Source organism: Mytilus edulis, chromosome 1 (assembly GCF_963676685.1).
Source record: "Mytilus edulis chromosome 1, xbMytEdul2.2, whole genome shotgun sequence".
Lineage (NCBI taxonomy): Eukaryota > Metazoa > Mollusca > Bivalvia > Mytilida > Mytilidae > Mytilus > Mytilus edulis.
In genome coordinates, this window is record NC_092344.1 from 16,152,873 (window position 1) to 16,173,175 (window position 20,303).

The 20,303-nt window shown below is 32.6% G+C and overlaps 1 protein-coding gene across 1 annotated transcript; it reads left to right on the forward strand.

Annotated features, from left to right (window-relative positions):
- The first annotated feature begins 267 nt into the window (after positions 1 to 267).
- LOC139524928 (uncharacterized) lies at positions 268 to 9,314 on the forward strand. The gene is made up of 5 exons (XM_071320106.1): positions 268 to 649; positions 3,823 to 4,035; positions 5,135 to 5,462; positions 6,023 to 6,080; positions 8,819 to 9,314. Exons 1-5 carry the CDS (start codon positions 619 to 621, stop codon positions 9,296 to 9,298), a joined length of 1,110 nt encoding a protein of 369 aa, XP_071176207.1. The 5' UTR covers positions 268 to 618; the 3' UTR covers positions 9,299 to 9,314.
- The last annotated feature ends 10,989 nt before the right edge of the window (positions 9,315 to 20,303 follow it).

Below are 20,303 nucleotides of genomic sequence, written 5' to 3' on the forward strand. Positions count from 1 at the left end.
TGCCGTTATAAACATATATTTTATAGCCTGAAGATAAATTAAAAATTATGTCATTTCTCAAGTAAATATACAATGTCGAACTTGTCATTGTCATATTAGGTTTATGCTTAATTAAATACGTTGCTCTACTTAAAAAAATTGTGATTAAAAAAAACCCCAATACATTCAGTGTATGCCTATTTTCTAAAAATTGTTAGAAAATTAAATTTCCGAAATACCCGGAATCATAAAACATAACATAACACGTCTTACATGTTATAAAACGATGACAAACATATACAGCTAGGTACATGTAGTTATTGCAGTACAGAACAGAGGTGTCAATTTTGGAACAATAGCATTTTAATTAGACATTTTGTGAAATAGAAATGAACCATTACAAGCAGGAATATCTCTTCCGGGGAAAATCAAGTTATATTTCTCCTTGTGATTTTAATTTAGAATGATGTAGCGTTCTGTACAATACTGCCCGAGGCTAGTGTACATGTATATTAAAAATGATTCATTTGAACCAAGGAAGGCCTATGTACGTAATACCACACTTCACTTAACAACCAAATAAATCAGTAGTGACAAAACAAAGAAAACAGGAATAAAGTTAAAGACTGAAAAACGACAATGAACTGTCCGGATAACCACTGTTGTAAAGGTCAGTATACATTTACCCTACGCTTCGGACTACATGTTGTTTTCATCTTTTATATTCAGATATTCAGATATGAAAATAAATACTATACATACGTAGTTATAAATGCTAACTATACACATTTAATTGACTGTTTCTTCGTTTCAACAAACGATCTGGTTTTTTTTTAGAAATGATTTGTTTTTAAATCGGCTTTTAGGAAAGTTAGTGCACTTATTTCTACATGTAGTGTTAATGATGATCTTTTCTTTTGTTCAATGTTTAAAAAATATGGGGTAGGGGATCAATGTTTCTTGGTTTTTTGCTCATCAGTTTATCTCAATAGGTAAATATTTCACATCAAAATATACATAAATGTCAAATTTGACAGATAGTGACGAATACACTCAATGCTTGTATATAGTAGATCATAGTATTACAAGGTAAGGTATAATATAAGGAAATTCCCTCCAATGTCGATATTTATACCACGTCACGAAAGAGATTGTTGTGTAACATGTGGTAAAAATATTTTTAGTCTTTTGAAGGCGGTTACACAATATTCCACATTCAAAAACCTTATAAAATAGAAATAACTACAGCTATTTAAACTTGAAAACTCTTGAAAAACATGTTACATTTTCTCATTTTAAATAAACATGTCCTTACTTTCTATTGCAAATGATAAATATCCAACGTTCAACATGATTCAACTTACCTAATTTTTCAACAAGAAAACATGACGGTTGCAACACGACAATTTTTTAATAATGTGTTTTATCCTTACTTTTGTAATGTTGCATGCTTTATATCTTAATTAATTTTTTTTTGCTTATCCAACTTTAAAATCTGAGCGGTCAAAGTGAAAAACAAGCCAGACGTGGATAAGTTATTTGTTTAATTGGTCCTCGACGTCAATATGCATAAAATATTTGCCACTGGACGTAAAGCAAACAGTAAACCATTAATTCACATGTACAATGTTTTTTAGACGATAAAGCGACAAATGCTCGTTGATACTTTTATAGCTATTGAAAGCAATATTGAATAAGTTTTGTTAAGTTCAACTTTTCATGATTCCTTCAACTTGATTATTACTCAAATAAATGGCAAGGAAACACTAAAACTATTTTAAACAGACCACTTTTTCATTTTTCTAAATAAAAAGTAGGTCTACATTAAACATAGGCCGTGTTCACACCAAATTCCATGTACAGTAAACTTGTTTACAATTAGTTTAATGAACTGGACATTCATTGGTTTCACATTAAATTTGTTCACATCTATACACCTTGTTTAATTACCTGTACATAAGATTTGTTCACATTTGTAAACTCTATGTCATTTAAATGTTCATTACGTAGAATCGAATGAAACGTTTTCGGACAACTTTTCTAGCAGTAAGGGAACGACCATTTGACTCTAAATAGGAGGGATGGAAATATTCCGAACCTCAATTGGACAAAGAAAACAATTCTGGTTCTACAGATGACAAAAAATATTCTGAATCAAGAGTTTCCCCATACATTAAAGTGTTAAATGTTGAAGAAAAAAAATGATTACCAGCATCGAAAAAAACCCGGAATAAAACGTTTGCGCGGCAAAATTCTGACTCAGATAAATAATCAAAATACCCCCCCCCCTCTTTTTTTTGAAGTTAAGTGGTTGCTTCTTTATGAAAGCCATTTTGATGATTTGCAGTAGTTTAAAAATAATAAAGATGTCTCGATTAAGCATTAGAAAACGTAGGCTGCAACAGCGTGCTTACAGACGAAGAAGAAGGATTGATATATTAGGGATCACTATATTTCTATCTTTCCTGTATGTTCAAAAGAGGTATTTGGCAAAGGGAGGAGGTAATGCTTTTTTTTTTACTTTTTAAGTGTAATTTCACGGATCCGAGATACTAGACAAGCAATACATTTACCTCACACTTTTTAAGTAATGCATTTATGAGTGAATCGTTGTTTGAGTAAAGACCAGTGGCAAATATTTCTGTGTAAGTCAAGTCGATTCGGAAAGACCTTAATTTTCAAATGAATTATGTTTTCGGCAATGATGCTGCTTTGAGTCTTGATAAGGGCTTATTAAAGCTACGTTAAGTTTTATTTCTAAACAAAACAAATTAATATATCAAGTTCAGACAAATATTTCTGTAAAGAACTTCATAAATAATTGCTATAAATGTAATTTTTTTTTTTTTAAATCTTTTCTTCCTTAAATATGCACGGTGAAACTAATGTTTTAAATGCCCAGTTTTGTGTACACTTAATCTACACAAGGCCTACATCGAGTATCGACTGCATGTAGACAAAACATGATTTACACTACATGTAAACATTGAGTTTTATCAATGGGAACGTAATTTTGTTTAGTTTACGTGTGAGTTACACTTACACAACACCGAATTTAGGTCAATGTGAACACGGCCATAGTCTTAACGTTTCGAATCACTTAACCAATATTCTAAATCCGCCCAAACTCTTACTGAAGGAGTTCAAGTATAATTCTATAAGTTTTGTGATGACAAGAAAAAAAAGTACAGATAATATACTAGTATCTCATTTAAATCGTACTAGCTACTTGAATTTTTTTTAACTACATTGGTTTACAATCCACTTATACAGCAGTACTGACCCAGTGGTTATCATATAAACATAATATCAATTTAGTATTAAAGACACATATTTATGGAATATCCCTCATATAGTTCTCTAAAGATCAAATTTTTGGAAGATATAAAAATTGCTACGTTTTAAAGGACTCGAACTATAAGTACCTAAAACTGTCAGAATACGACTTGGATACAAATGAGGTTTTAAGATTGACTATCAAAGAACATTATAAAAATATCTAAAAGTAAAATTGAATGATTTTACTACATAAGACATTATCCAAATCAAAAAAACCCAAACTCTCAAAATATGAACTAGACAAAATTTCTAAAATAAACATTCAACATATTTGATAGTTTTGTATCACTTATAATCTAAATAAATATTTTAAAGTAAATGTTCTATGTTCTGTATAGACCTCAAAATTAATGCACAATGAAAAACGAATATTTCGTCAAATATTTATTCTTTGAATCAGTGTGATTCTTATTGTATGAATTTGAACAAAGAACAAATCAAAAAGAATAAAGACTCAATACAAAATACACTTTTCTTCTAATAATTTACTTCGTTTCTTGACAGGTGGATGTTATCAGTATTGTAGGAAGGTGGAATGTTCAGGGAATGGAGGGTATAATTCTGATTGTGGATTTCCCTTGAGAAATGTCGACTGTGTAGATGTAATTCATTACTCTAAGCCGTCTTGCGTACACAATGCTGATGAAATTAACCATTATGGAATCTTTTACGTCAGACCTGGATGTAAAGCTACTTTCAAAATATGTTCTGGCCCAGGTTGGTAAAACAAAAATAAATAAAGAAGCATGATATATATATATTTTTAATTTTGTGTTATTTAGGGGTAAGTGTTTCTCTGGATTACTTATTACATGTATTTCGAATTAAACGAAACTCAGCTGGCTCAGTTACTTACAATCTAGAAAAAAATGTATTATTTGAATTATGTTACGGAAAAAACGGCTTTGATTTGAAGCTATCAGAGATTATGGTTCGGTTAGAGAAATATACAATACATGTTCATTGTCTGAAAATATATAATTATTTGTTTGAGCTTTAAAAAAGGACGAAAAGCGAGACTCGACAAGCTTTTCTCCTGTTTCGTATCGAGTACAACTACCTTTTATATTTTCCGACGATGTGTTATTGTTTTTATCCTGCAATTTACGATTGATGCTTTAGTTCTTTAAATCCAAATCATTGTCTCTATTTTTTCAAAGAAATCGACATGCGAACCGCAAAGAGGACTCCAAAATGAACTATTACGCTAATAGCAATATCCACATTACTGCTTTCTCAACATCGAAGTGGGGTAACAGGAGACTTTATTTGTACAAGTACACATTAAATCAAAAAATAATTTGTATACCTGTTATTTGTACAATAGTTGGCTGATTGCAGGATAAATATGATTATAGATATAAGAGCATCGAACTGCATAAGTGCCGGCATAATTAAATCAGGCAACAGTTTTATGTAACTTGATCTGAAATTTATGCTTTGTTTATAGTTACTTTCACAACATGTCAGATGTTTTAACAAAAGAAAGCATATTAACATTAGGTCTTAATCGTAGACATCATTTGTCTTAATAAAAGACATTTAAGTTTATGCTCAACATGGAGCGGGGTAACAGGGGTCTTAATTTGTACAAGTACACATAAAGCAATGGAATTTGATTTTTTATCTGTTCGCAGTTAAAAATATATGCTGTACTTTAACAAAATTTGTTTTTTGGGGTCCTCTTTGTGGTCCGCATTAAAATTATGTCGATTTCTTTGAAAAATTTAGCTGATCACTGTGATTACTTAAAGGGTTCATTTGTAAAATGTTATAACTAAAAGATCAAAACAATAATACCATCTTCTTTTTACAGTTTACCAGCCAAGTGACTTCCCAGCTGTCCCAAATTTTTGGAAACCTTTTCCCGTGTTTAAAACCACACCTATAACACCGACATCTACGTTTACCAATTCAATAAACAATAAAGGCCACATAATCAAACCAGCCAACAATCATAGTAGCAAAGTAACAAAGGAGAACAGTCAAAATACTGGGAATTCACTTCACACAAAACCCACAATCGATATGTCTGACAATGGAGTTGTTATGGAGGACCTAGCTATAGGTATTGGTATCGGAGCAGTGTTTGCTGTAATCATTGTACTTGCAATTATTCTGTGCTGGAAATATTATTTAAAAAGGTATATTTAACTTTATGAAATAATGTTAAAGTACAGCATACTTTCTTAACAGCGGACAGTTAAACAATCAAAACGTCTTGAAATCAATAAGTCCGTGTAAAATAACCGATAACTGAACACAAAAAAATCAAGAAAATATAACAAAGTAAATCAACTATTTACAGATAATACAAATTTAGTGTTAAAACCATATTTTATTGGCATCAACACCTTCATTATTACTATTCCATATTCAAGAGAGGCGAAAAGCACCAAAAGGACATTCAAACTCATAAGTCGAAAACAAACTGAAAATGTAAGTGCAAAAACCGAAAAAATACGACAGAAAACAACGGTACGAAAATTACAAGATAGAATACTAAATTTGTAGGTACAAAACAACTTTTAGAAACGTGCACAGAAACACCAACAATCAAACGCCCACCGCTTGGATACTTCAGAGCAATCGCAAATGAACAAGAACACAAACACTAAGACACTAATTATCAATTGCTACATATTATTTCAAAACACGCATGCATCTACAACATCACTAAATTATCTTGTTTTGACTATTTCAGACAGAAAAGGATTATGACAGAAAATAATCCAGAAGTAGCTACACCAGCATCTAATCAGGTACTGTGTGATTTGTCTCTAGAAACTGAATTTTGGTAAATGCATGTGCACACATTTTCATAATGCTCAAACTGTTTCTTATCGTTTGACCTTAGATCCCAACCTATGTTATTCTTTAAAGTAAAATGATTACATGTAAATGATGTTTACGGCTCCATCTTATTGTGGTAGACTGGATGAATTTCAAATACGTTGGACGTATACATACACAAAAGATTATCTCTATATCCATATGTCACAAACAAGTGTGAGTAGTCTTTTATTGAAAGGTTTTTGCTCATGTCCTTTTACCAGTAAACGTTAGACCTGATTTCCATAATGCCCGCGTCACACTGTCCCGATTTTTACGCCGGTGGCAACACGATTATGGAAATTTTCAAAATCGGGACTGATCGTATCCAGATCGGACTATTCGTAGTGCCATCTTTAACCATCGTAGAACCATCGGCCACTTTTTCTAGCCTTCGGGGACAACTTCGGGAAGGGTTCTAAATTTTTTAACATGTTAAAAAATCCCCGAAGGTGCGTCCGATGTTAAGGGTTCGTATTGAGTTCGTATCACCATCCTCACCATCGTAATGTCACCGGGAATGCATCTTTGAACATCGTATTGCATTCGTGTTTCCATCGTTTCCATCGGGCAGTTTTGACATTACGATGTCTACACGAATGAATCACGAAGCTACCCGAAGGTCTTACGATGGCAACACGACTTCGTGAAGACCTCGTAATCCCGTCGTGATGCCATCGAATAAAAGTACGAAGGTGACAAGATGGAAGAACTACGACGGCAATTAATCCAGCTAAATATATGTTAATTTTCTCGCTTAAATACATTTAAAGTGCCATGCGCGATATGCACTGGTCAGTCTAATACGACAGTTAAGAAAGACGTTCACAAAACATGGCGCTCATATCATATGATTCTATGAGAACAAGAAAGGCGACAGCGTTGTTTCTATTAATTCAAATGGAACAAGAAGAGCAGTTATTACAGGCTCAGGATTTACTTTTACAAATAAAATATTATTTTTTGTCAATTTTTCATATCAAATAACATAATGAAAATCATAAACGCGCCTCGTATACCAACACTGCAGGTACACGTATATAGGGAAACCAACTTTTTCTTCATTATTCTGATTTTGTATGTATCGTCTGAGTTGTTGTCACACGAATGTTTACTCCATTAACATTTTGTTTTCTATATGTCATATTTTGCCGCATTTGTTACTTTCCCCACATCCTTCCTTTAGTCTATATTATTATGATATTCTCCTGGAAAGAGCTCTTTTTGAATAAAAGGGATCAACGAACCCATTACCGTACCTTTAAGATAGATCAGTAAACATGGGCATAATTATGGGTGATTATTCAGACTAGTGCAAACATTTAACAGTTCAAACAAGGCAATGCCGAGCGTGGCATCCCCTCGTATGTAACATATTGGGGACAAATATGGACACTATATTTGTATATGACACATGCAGACAATGGTGAATACGCATATTTGATACATAAACTATTTTTTTAGAAATCAACCAAATTAGTCAGTAACTGGAAATACCCACGATCTTCCGTCTTATGATTAAACCAAAAATTAAATGTACAATATAATGTATATTTAAGGAATAACAGTACTGTAGTTGAAGCGTTGCCACCGTCAATTGTAGATTTGACGGTCGCAAATGCAGTTTTACTGGCGACGGTCACTTTAGGTAGCACTCCACAGTTAGAAAATAAAATTAAAAATGAGCCCCAAAATGTTTTATCATCTCCTATTCCTGGATTTCTAATACATTAACCTTACTGTTTGTGTTGTACATGTGCATATGTATGTAATCAGTATCTTCCATAGATTTGATTTTCAAAAGTTAAAAGGGTGAAAATAAATTCCTTTTATCTTTATCCATGGCAACATTCTGCATTTAATTCCAATAAAATATGGCAAAAAGGGGGGTGAACATGTCTCATTTCCCCCAAAAATTTGGATCAAACTAGAATTTCAATGCTTTTGAGTGATACCTTTTTAGAAACTGTTTTCCTAAATCTTCCTAATGATCAAATAAAAAATGGGTGTCTTTCGCCTCATTTTTTCGTAAAATCCAATCACAAAGTTCGTGCGATAAAAAGTTGGAAAAAAACATTGCAATAATTGCAGGACCAATGTATGGTAGGGACATGCAAATACGGACTGTCATACAGAAAACAGCCTATATTACATACATTACATAACCTTGATGATCATATAAACCCAATACAAAGGCTATTTTAATACTCAGCTATCCAAAAATGATTTTTATTGCACACTAGCTCTCATATTTGAAAAATCCACAGGGGCCAAAATGCGAAACTGCACACCTAACTGTGGAGTGCTACCTTAGGGTATTTTAACGAGATCGGGACCAACTTCGTACGAACTTACAATTTTCGCATTCGGGTGTCCATCGTATATAAAAATCGGGACAGTGTGACGCGGGCATAAATAGATATTTATATCTAATCATATTGTCGGCTAGTAAAGTAAGTGCTATAGTAGTCATATGGTCTGTTCTTCCTCTCGCATTTTGTATCTAAAACTCGTTAATGTCCATGTATCAATGAATTTTGATACAAAGACATGTTAGTGCGTGATTAAACCGTGCAACTTTTTACTTCTCTACAATGAATCAGATTACACGATCATTTACAAATTAGGGAGCAGTAATAATACTTTGATCATTTTTTTTAATTTTCAGACAGACAACCCATTATATTCTATAGACGTGCCAAATGCAATCAATAGGAATAGTTCTCTAAGTGACCATCGCTATGATGAAGTTTCGTCGAATCAAGAACCTGGTGCTCTATCAAGGACATTTAGTGAACCAAAATATGAAAGTATCAAATCAAGAAACTTTCGCAACGGAAACAATACTCCTGGTAACAGACGAGTTTCCGACCAGAGTAGCTTGTATCAGACATTTGCAGACGATGCTTCCACAAACCGGAAGCTAGAACAAACCGGAAATGACATCGTTTACAACTCATATTTTCGAGATAGTGCTATAAGTAATACAATGTCAACGACATCGTCCCACAAGTATTTTATTTTAGATCCCGATGAACTTACACAACCAGACACAAACGTTCCACCAATGAAGGAAATAAAAGAAAACGACGAAGTTTCGAAACCTGAGGAGACATATTTTGTACTGGAGAAAACATCTGAAAAATAAAGTGTAACATACCAAAGCTTATAATTGTTTTTAATATCATATCTGCAAGGTTAATTCAATATAATACATTGCCGCTTTACAGCAGAAGTCTAAGACGTAGAATAATGTCTTTTCGGGGATTAAAGTCAAATAGCAGTGATGCCGACCCAATAGGGTTAAATATCAATACTTTCACTGCGTTGATACCGATATTTAATTGTTCAATTTTCAATATTAAAAATACAAGGTTACCACATTTATCCACTTAAATTTCATCAAACATATAAGATACGAGGGTTATCTATACTATTAAATCTATACTATTAAACGAGAAGACCTCATTTTGTGTGTCGCTTCTCTTCTTTCCACAATAAATTAATCATCATGCCTATGTGTCCTATAGGTACAGTGCATAGTCGCATTTGTCATCCATTCTTAAGATTATTCAGATTGAACTATTTTGGGAGAAAAACAAGAAAAAAGGAATCCGGGTATTGTTTCCGTTATTGGACGAAATTTTAAGTCAGACCAGACTTCCGGATGGCGTTTTTCTGTTTACAGTGAACATACATATGCTACGAATAAAGTGTATTTGCTATCTGCTATCATTTTCAAGTTAATTATCCGCGGCAGTTACAGCGTGACACGTGAAAGTCAAATTATTGTGCCATGAAAACGGTAAATGAAGTCTAGCGGGACATGGGAAATTACAAAAAAGAAAATGGCTTACGTACATAGTGTAAGTGGGATCCGGGATCGAAACCCCCCAATGAGTCAGAGACCCCTTTTATAGGAATGAATTAACAATATATAGATAAGCGCTAACATAATTCCTGTGTTAGTAAAATTGATAAAGTAAAATTGATAAAAAAAAAACAAAAAAATGGGAACATTGGAGAGAAGGAGGAGCCGGGCAAGAAAAACAATTGTCCTGTCCCAAAGTGCCTATGACTTAATACCTTTTCTGAAGTTATCCAGTCATAAAATCTTTTACAAAAAATCATTGATTTATAAACTGAGAATTGATAGTAAAGAGCAAATATCCTTTATTTATAGTAATGCATGTTCATAATATACTAAATGTATGTCCATATTGAAATTAATAGAAAACAAAACAAACGGAAAATTGGAAAAAAAAGGAGGAGAGAGACAAGAACAATTGTCCTATCCCCAAGCACCTATGACTTTTGATACCTTTCCTTAAATTTTCCAGTCACAAAATCTTTTACAAAATTCTTCCTACAACAGTTTACATACTTTCAACCACGCTTTGAATGCCCGAGATTTCGTGGGTGTGTTCTTGTTTTAATTTTTCTTCAAGACCAACTTGAGGTTAACCTTTGATAACAGCCATGGAGTCAATAACAAATTATCATTTATCAAAATCTGTTAGGAAATCCTTAGTTTTTGACTTGTTAATATTTTTCAAAATTTGTGATAATTTTGATATAAACCCCATAGCTTGATCTTAGAATAATATATTTGCAAAACTTCCCATAGAAAGAAAATTCTTGTTTCAAGACAATAACATAGGGACTTGACTACAGGTCAGATATATAGCCCATTAATCGTGCATTAAAAACGTATGCCCATACTATCGAACATTATTATAAATACTTCCTGTTAGAATGTCCTTCTATAGTAAAATTGCTCATTTTTTGCATAGTTTTTGAAAGAAATATATAGCGTTAACTGCACTATTGTCGTGCACCTTTGGGTCGTACACTATTGTCTATCACTCTGGCTACTATTTTCGCATAGTCAATGTTAAACACAACAGTATTATATTATCAGATTATTACATGGCATTTTTCATATCGCATGTATTATCAGCCCTAGGTTCAATATCAGCCCAAGAGCCGCATGGCTCGAGGGCTGATATTGACCGAGGGCTGATAATACATGCGATATGAAAAATGACATGTTTTGATCTTTTTATCATATGCTTCAACAATGGAGAAAAATAACAGATTCATATATTGAATACAGATCCTTTCATGTGGTCCCCAAATAGAAGTTCAAAGAGTGAACGTTCACGATGTGACGAACGTCGGACCCCAAATTTAGTACATTCGATATGAAATCTTTCTATCATATGCATCAAAAGAAAAGAAAAACATTTTAATATGGACGAATGAACAACAATTTTTTTTTAACAATCTACATAATGAACCCTGTTTGGAAAAGTCAAATTTTATAAAAGTTACTTTCTAAATTATGTTTGATACTTTTTAAAATGCATTTATTTTGTTTTTTTACAAAATGTACTTTCCACTAATCAAATTATTGTTTTGTACACTACTTTGTGATGTTTTTCACTGAAAACGTAGCATTGAGGTGTATTTTCCGGAATTTGCCGAGTATCAACGGAATGCCATGCGATAACGTTACGGAAAGGCATGTGATAACGTTCGAAGCATGTGATAAACTTTTCATATCAGCCCGCTAAACACCAATTCGAAAAATATAAAATTTACGTTAATTTTATGCTATTATCATACAGTAAAAATCATATGTTATTTAGTCTAAGTATATGATAAACGTTGTTATTCAATACACGTAAAAGATAAACGGGTCCATATGGACAAGAAGTTAAATGTCGCACTGATTTACGGCAAATGAAAAGTACACAGAAAATCATAATAATATCATTAATGGATAAAGACGGACTGATGTCTGGTATACTTCAATGAGCCACCAAAATCAACGACATAACAATGTAAGAATAGTCTTCAAGTATAAAAAAAAGTATCAAAATAGATACAATATCATAGCATATTTAGCTGATTTTCGGAATTAATTTAGAAGTTGTCCGACTGTTTTATGATCGATTGCATCTTATACACAAGAGAAAATTACTTTCTGTTGCCTATACTTGCTAGCTTCACTTTATTTGAACTTGATAGTTGTCTCATAGGACTCATACCACGTCTCATTAATTTCATAATAGATAACGAAATTCAAAACAGTGTGGCTGTGGCCATTGATTGACACATTAAATTCATCCATCGACTGGGACAATTTACGTGAACGTTTGTCTGTAACGACCACTGTTCACGACGTACCTACGATAGACATTTAAACTGTGGGGTCACCAAAGGTTTCTTAACGCCTTTAATTATAAAATAATTCGAAAAATTAATCAGGAATAACCTTTATGTTTTGATTTATATAATTGATATAAATCAAAACATCGTGTTATTTCTCATTAATTTTTCGAATTACTTTATTAAGGTGTTGAGAACCTTTGGTGGCCCCATAGTTCAAGTGTCTTTAAAAAGTACATCGTGAGCAGTGGTCGTTACCTACAAACGTTCACCTAAATTGTCCCAGTCAGTGGATGAATTTAATGTGTCAATCAATGGCCACAGCCACACTGTTTTGAATTTCATTCTATGTCAAGATCTAAATTGGCCCGAGACTTATAAAGAAGTTGTAAACAATTTGCAATCAACCAATAATTTACTGAAGTAGCAAACAAATGAACAAATTTAAACATGGAATTAGACAACAATCATCAAGGTGCCTGACATGGGACAGGCAAACTTTATCTCTATTATGAACTTTCTAAACAATAATAAAAATATGTCTATTGAAATCGGAGGTGATACATGTACTACACGCAGTCATCAACCCGCATTGTAAGGTTAACTTTTATAAATTGTGTCTTGAATGGAGAGTTGTCTCATTGGCACTCATATCACATTTTCTTATAAATATCTAATCAATCAAAAGCGATCACTGCAACATCATCTTTGAACAAAAGATAATTTACAATAAGAAAAAAAGGCGACTTGTTCATCTTAAAATGACGGAATAAATATTGTCATGAAAAGTCCATATCTTTATTTTAACCAATTACATCTTGTAATACCATAAACGAATACAGCGTAGACTCTTCGCGTGAGGGTGTCGTAGATTATATCCCTGACCAGTTGAAATGTATAGCTTTTTCTATAAGAACTTTTATCAGTAAGAGCAAAATCCGGCTTGGTGTTTGCTTGTTGTCATAATGTTTGTTCTTAACAAAATTATATGAACATGGCAGAATTTGATATTTTTTGTTTCATTTTTCATATCTGTTGTTATAACTCATGATGATTTATTGTTGCTATAATGTTGTGGCTACTTTTATTAGTTTATGTTTTGCTATTAAATTTTTGGTATGCTTTGTTCGTGTCAATTTTATGGGTCTGCTCATTGTTTAAGGCGATGACTCAAACTGTGACTAACACCTACATAATTTGGTCATTGGTTGATAAATAATTATAAGTCATTATATCACATATTCTTATTTTACAAAATATTATTTTAAATACCAAATGGTATTAGTCATATTTTTGACAATACACAGAAAAATATTAACAACTTAAATATCAACATCTTTCATGTAGCTCTAACATTTTGGATAAGATAAAAGTATCGACAAAATCTGATAATTGTGATAATCTAAATATTAAAATTTCGGAAACTGATCTTACCATGTACACTTTTATATACCTTACACACAGAAAATTAACTTTTCAAGATAAATTAAAGTACTGAAGAACTGAACATCGGATGACAGCAAGTTCAGGTGGATGGTCCGACAAGCACTTGTCTCAGAAAAAAATTCAGATCTCTATACCTGAAAGTGAGGTTAATGTATAGATATATATTTTTTCTGGGATAAGTTCGTGCGTGGATGATAAATTAATGACAGGGAATTCATCCTCACCGCAATGAGTATTATATTGTAGTGATACAAATCAGTATATTCTGGTTTATTACTATATATATATATAGATTCTACCACTGAATCGAGTGTGATACGATATTTATCCACTCGAGACAGTTAAATTTTCAAATTTAAACAGCGAGGCTAGCCGTGTGTTTTAAGTATTTAAAAATTTAACTGTCGAGAGTGGATAAATATCGTTTTAAACAAGATTTGGTGGTGGAATCTGTTTCTATCTCTAATGACTTGCAAACAATATACAGGCAAATATTATCCTCCTTTTCGAATGATCCGCAAAAAGATGTGTACTTTCTATGTGACGTCATCAGACATGGTCGCCTTTTTTCATGCCGTCACAATAGGAAATTCAGAGGAAAGCAAGAAAATTCGACGTCATAATCGAATATTAACTTAACTAATGAAGAACTGAGATCAAACGATCCACACGTTGATTGAATTGTTTTATACAATGGGTACAGAAAGGGATAAATTGACAAAGAATTAGAGAAATTATATTAATACTTGTGTATTACAGTTACTTGTATATATATATAATTTTCATGCAGTTGTGTATCATTCTATTCTACTATATTAATGATAGTGCAGTGAAGGTGCATGGTGGACACGTCACTCTTCTGTAATAATTCGATTTTTCTAATAGAATGGATTTGAGTAAGCTTCGTATTTTCCCACAAAAAGTGTTTAATCATCCATGCAGAGTTATCGATCTTTAAGATTGCAAACGTTTTTGAGATATTCTTCCACATGCGTGTGCATAGATATTAATGATTTTTCACTTATATGTATATACATATAACAAAACATTTCAATAATATTAATGTCTCTTCCTTAAAAAGTAATTGACGAGTATTCAATGAAAAAATAATTTATAACAAGCGACAAGGAATGATAATTTGTACTTGGTGATGTCTACGTTTTCATCATGTTTGTTTATAGACCGGTTAAAAAAACAAAACGAATATTATGTAATGGAAACGAAGGCGGTAGCAATACACAAGAATGCCCTTACGGTTATCCGCTGTAAAAAGTTAAATTTGGTCAACTATTCAACCTTCTTATCCAAAAACGATAACAGGAATCAAAAACGAATAGCAGACATGATATTTATTCTGAACCTTTGTTCCTGTGGTTATTCATATGACGTTTCTGTATGGAATCTTAAATGTAGGAGGGGTGAGTATCAAACATATTTAATTTGCTAAAGCAAAATGAATTAGACACAGGTAAATCCTTTAGTTTAAGACCGCCTCCTTGAGCAGTATTATTTCCCAGTGACGAGTAGCCATTAGTGGCTTGCGCTGTTTTCTGCGCTTTGTTCGGGTTGTTGTCTCTTTGACACATTCCCCATTTCCATTATCTTTTGAATACATATGATGTCTTCTCTATAATACAATATGAGTATATATATATAATGATAAAATTATCATAAATTTATAGCAAGCAGTTTATTGGATTATATCGAACAAGAAAAAAAGAAGCAAAAATAAGGAGAAATATATCTCTCTAATGATGACATATATGAAGAACGGTATAATTTCTTATCATTATGATATTTTAATCTGACTTGGCCCGAGTCTAAGGAAGTAGTCAATAATTTTAACAGTGACTGTCAGTGATCTCCAATCAACACAGAGATTCCTAAAGTAGCAAACAACCACCGAGGCCCCTGCATGGGACAAGCACTCTGTGTCTCGTTCTTTTGTTACATGTTCTGACATCACATTCTGACTTCTTTTAATTGAGTTTTACTGTGCGTATTGATGTTTGTTTGTTTTTTCTACATTGGCTAGATGCATATGGGGAGGGTTGAGATATAAAAAACATGTTTAACCCGCGGTATTTTTGCACAAAGCCTACGTCAGGAGCCTCTGGCCTTTGATAGTCTTATATGATTTTAAATTTTAGTTTCTTTTATATACCTAAAGGTTGATTATGATGTCCATCATTACTCTACTAGTGTGCATGTTTGTTTAGTTGCCAGATGAAGCACGCCTCCGGGTGCGGGATGTTCTCGCTGTATTAAAAACCCAATGGTGGTTTTCGACTGTTTTCTGCTCTTTGGTTGGGTTGTTGTCTCTTTGACACATTCCCCAAGATAATTTACAGTAAGGCAATTAGGCGACCTGTTTATCTTAAATGATGGAATAGATATTGTCATGAAATAAAATTGAGAATGGAAATGGGGAATATGTCAAAGAATTAACAATCCGACCAAAGTGTAGATAACAGTCGAAGACCACCAATTGGTCTTCAACGCAGAGAGAAAATCCCGCACCCGGTGGTACTCAGCTGGCCCATACATAACATTGTGCACTAGTTCAGTTAAAATTGACGTCACACTAAACTCCAAAACATATAAACGAACTAAAATTTAAAAAAGACATTTCTTTTATTTCAACAAATTGTCTATTGCATTACATTTAACGAGTACATTATAGTCTGCGAGTTTCGTAGATTTGATCCCTGATCGGATGAAATGTGATGCTTTTTCTATAAGAACGCGGCGTTAAGGATTAAGAACAAGAACCGGGGAACCAATAGCCAGAGTATGAATTGTTCGCATTGGTTGATACACTTTTCTGTGGATTGTTATCTAGTTAATTGCACAGTGAAAAATTCGGTTTATTCATTTTTTACTTACTCATTATACAAGCTATATTGTTGAGAAAAAAAATCTATTTTTATATCCATTTTATCTGAAGCAATAAATATATGCCACTAGTTTATTGTTTTCTACTTGGTATTCAATAATATAAAGATCTATGTTGTTACATATTGTGATAAATTTATTTTGCAATAGTCAATGGCAGTTTTAAGAACATCAGTAATTGTTCGACCTGCTAGTAAAATGTGCTTTGTTTAAATATACTTTTTCACTTTTTTGGTCTTTTGTAAAATGTTGTTTGTGCTGTATTTAGACCCCCCCCCCCAACAATTTTTTTTAAGTAAATGGACACATTCTTGTGCTAGAGTCTGAGATATAAAAAAACTAATCCCGCATTCATGTGTCTAAATAACAGCGTCAGTGGCTGTTGTTTGCTTTATATCATAATTTTTGTTGTTCTTAAAAGAAATATGTGAACATGGCAGAACTTGACATTTTTGTTTCATTTTTAAAGCAATTGCTTTTATGCCGTCGCGTATGGCCATCTTTGTGACCCAGATCAGAGACTCCGCCCAGATCAAGCCATAGTATTTTGTTAAACAGGCTCCTGGTCAGTCATTCTTTAACACCTATGTATGTTTTCTAATGCAATACATAGCTTGAAACTTTAAAAAAAAGTTAGTGGATTTTAGAAGTTTCAGAATATGTTCTTGTAGATGTATTTTTGTATTTAAAGGGTCAACCGTTTGACTATCAAATAACATAGAAGTCCGAGTGAAAAAAAGTACATTTTTATAAATGCGATTCCGTTTTCCGCCGTTCGTACGATGTTTCAACAAAATATGGATTCATTTCAGTTGTTGATTTAGTATTGAAAATTTAACTGAATTATCTCCTAATAAATATGGTTTTTTATGTTTAATTTGTGTTTCTTTAAGAGGTCAGGTGCTCTTGTTCATTCATAAAATTATCGTTCATTCATACATTTATCGTTAAATCAAAATCACTACACAGGTTAATGCGTAGTGTCAAATTATTACCTGTAATCTAAAAATAGACAAACTTTATTTGCGCAAATAATTTAGCGGAACGAAACCCTTGTTGAAAACACATAACAATAAGTTCGTTTTCCTTTTCTGTCAAAACTCCGTAATATTTATCGATCACCTTACTAATGAAATGGACCCGTCCAAACGTAGTAGATGCCAAGTCGGTCCAGATGAAGAGATATTTACAATTTGGAATTTTCTAGTTTATTAATACATAGATTAAAAAAAAGTACGTCTTTTTAAATATCATGATCAAAACTGGGTTTGCATAACAAATGTTAGATGAAACCATTATCCTCGTCTTTTCAGTGAACAAGTCTACTACGTTTGTTGACACTCGACGGTCCACCGTGTTAGCAATTTTATTTCACATGTTTTCGAAATATTGAAGATCATGTTTCGCAATGTTTCCTGAAAATTGATAAATATCAAAGCAACGTAGAGCTGTTTGTTCTTGTTCGTATAATAAAATTGAGAATGGAAATGGGGAATTTGTCAAAATGACAACAACCCGACCATAGAAAAACATACAACAGCAGAATTAAGGTCACCAACAGGTCTTCAATGCAGCGAAAAATTCCCGCACCCGGAGGCGTCCTTCAGCTGGCCCCTATACAATATATATACTAGTTCAGTGATAACGATTTAATGTCATGTTTGTCTGTGATGACCCCCCTTTTCGGGATTGCATGAGAATTGTAGTTATCTCGTACCCACATGCACTTGTTTCTATCCATAGGAAGGTGGACTATCCATATAAAACTATTTATATGGATAATCGACCTTCCTATGGATAGAAACAAGTGCCTGTGCTCGTACCGCATCAGAAGGACACATATCAACTGAGCAATAATGTTTGGAACTTAGTTTTAACATGAAAATGATGACAAAGTAACATTATGAAAATATTTTTAAAAAGCTGAAATATACATTTATTCTTTACATGTTTATGTCTTGTAAGATATTTTATTTCTTTCCCGTTTTTTAACATTTGCGTCTGGAAAGTTGAAATGTTTTAACTTAATCATTTGTGTTAATGGTTAAATATAAATTAATAATGAAAATTGTTAAAATTAAATCAATAAAGGAAATTATTGCCAAGGAAGTTACAAACACTACCAGGGGATAATCCATGATGATTTCTTTTTGAGTTATATGTTTCAGCACATGTATATTTGACCCCAACTTTAGCCTGGTAAACGTGTTGTCTTCTTGTGAAATATAAAACATATTAAAAATGACTTTCTGCTAAAGTCTTTTATTTATATAAAGTTAAAACCTTCTTACTTTTAACTAGACAACACTCATGTCAGGTTTAATTCTTGTATATATGTGGATGAAAAATAAAAGTCCCCAAACATTAACATGGCAGCAATTGCTTTTACAGCCTTTAAGGCTTTGATTGATATCTGTTGTTATAAATTAGAATGAGTTTTTGTTGTTGTATTGTATCGGGTACCTTTTATTCGTTCATTTCTGCTATTACAAGCTATTCAAAATTTTGGTATGTGTTACTTAAGTTAATTTTATGACCTTACTAATTGCTGAAGGTCATACAATGACTTAAACTGTGACTTACACCTACATCAGTTGGTCTCTGATATATAGCTGTATTATTTGTCATCATATCACATTTTATTTTATATGATAATATTTTAAATACTAATTGTGTTAGATTTTTTACAATACACAACATAATATGAACAGCTTAAATATCAACCATCTTTCATGTGGCTCTAACATTTTGGCTAAGTCAAAAGTTTTGACAAATCATGAGAATTGTGATAATTTTATTAATTATAATTTCACAAATTGGTCTTAGAGTGGATACTTATATAAAACTTAGACAAAGAAAGTTATTCTTTTGATATAACACAGTTTGAACTGGTCAACTTTTCAAATTCCTTAGTTTATTTCATTTGTTCTTGTTCTTTTGTTTTCCATAAAAAGGATGACAGGTATCAAAAACGAATATCAGACATTATATTTCTTCTGAACCTTTGTTCCTGTAGTAATTTTGATGACGTTTTTGTATGGAATCTTAAATGTAAGAATGTATTTTTTATTTGCTAAATTAAAGCAAAATAGATGAGACACAAGCAAATCATTAAGGGTCCAGTTTAACCCGCATTTCATTGTTCGTACCCCAAAATGAAAATAACGCACGTCATTGGTTAAATTCCCATTGTTTATGACATTTTTAACCAATCAGGACGTTTTGGTGTACACTTTTGAAAATATTATGTCTGTGTTGTGTCGTAGTTCCCTTACATTTGATACGTTTCCCTCAGTTTTAGTTTGTAACCAGGATTTTTTTTTCTCTATCGATTAATGAATTTTGAACAGCGGTATACTACTGTTGCCTTTATTTACCCATGATGCATAAGCTTCCGAAACAGCGAATTAAGGGTTTGGCAAATTGCATAGAGACCTGCCTATTGTTAGAGACCTTATATTTCCATGTTATTGATGTTGCTGGGTTCGTGTTTCATCGACACATATCCCGCAGTTCTTTTATCCCGCAGCTCTTTTTATTCATCCAGTTTACCTATCTCTTCCACGATAAATTAAAGTATATTAACTTGTTAACTTCACTTTGGAGCACTCCCCTATTGTTTAATCTTGCTGTCGTTG

What these genes read in the sequence shown, in the direction of transcription:
- LOC139524928 (XM_071320106.1), top strand. Translation starts at nt 619, where the DNA reads ATGAACTGTCCGGATAACCACTGTTGTAAAG. An exon ending in GGATAACCACTGTTGTAAAG is followed by an intron (nt 650 to 3,822) that starts GTCAGTATACAT and finishes GTTTCTTGACAG; the next exon opens with GTGGATGTTATCAGTATTGT. An exon ending in TGGAAATATTATTTAAAAAG is followed by an intron (nt 5,463 to 6,022) that starts GTATATTTAACT and finishes TGACTATTTCAG; the next exon opens with ACAGAAAAGGATTATGACAG.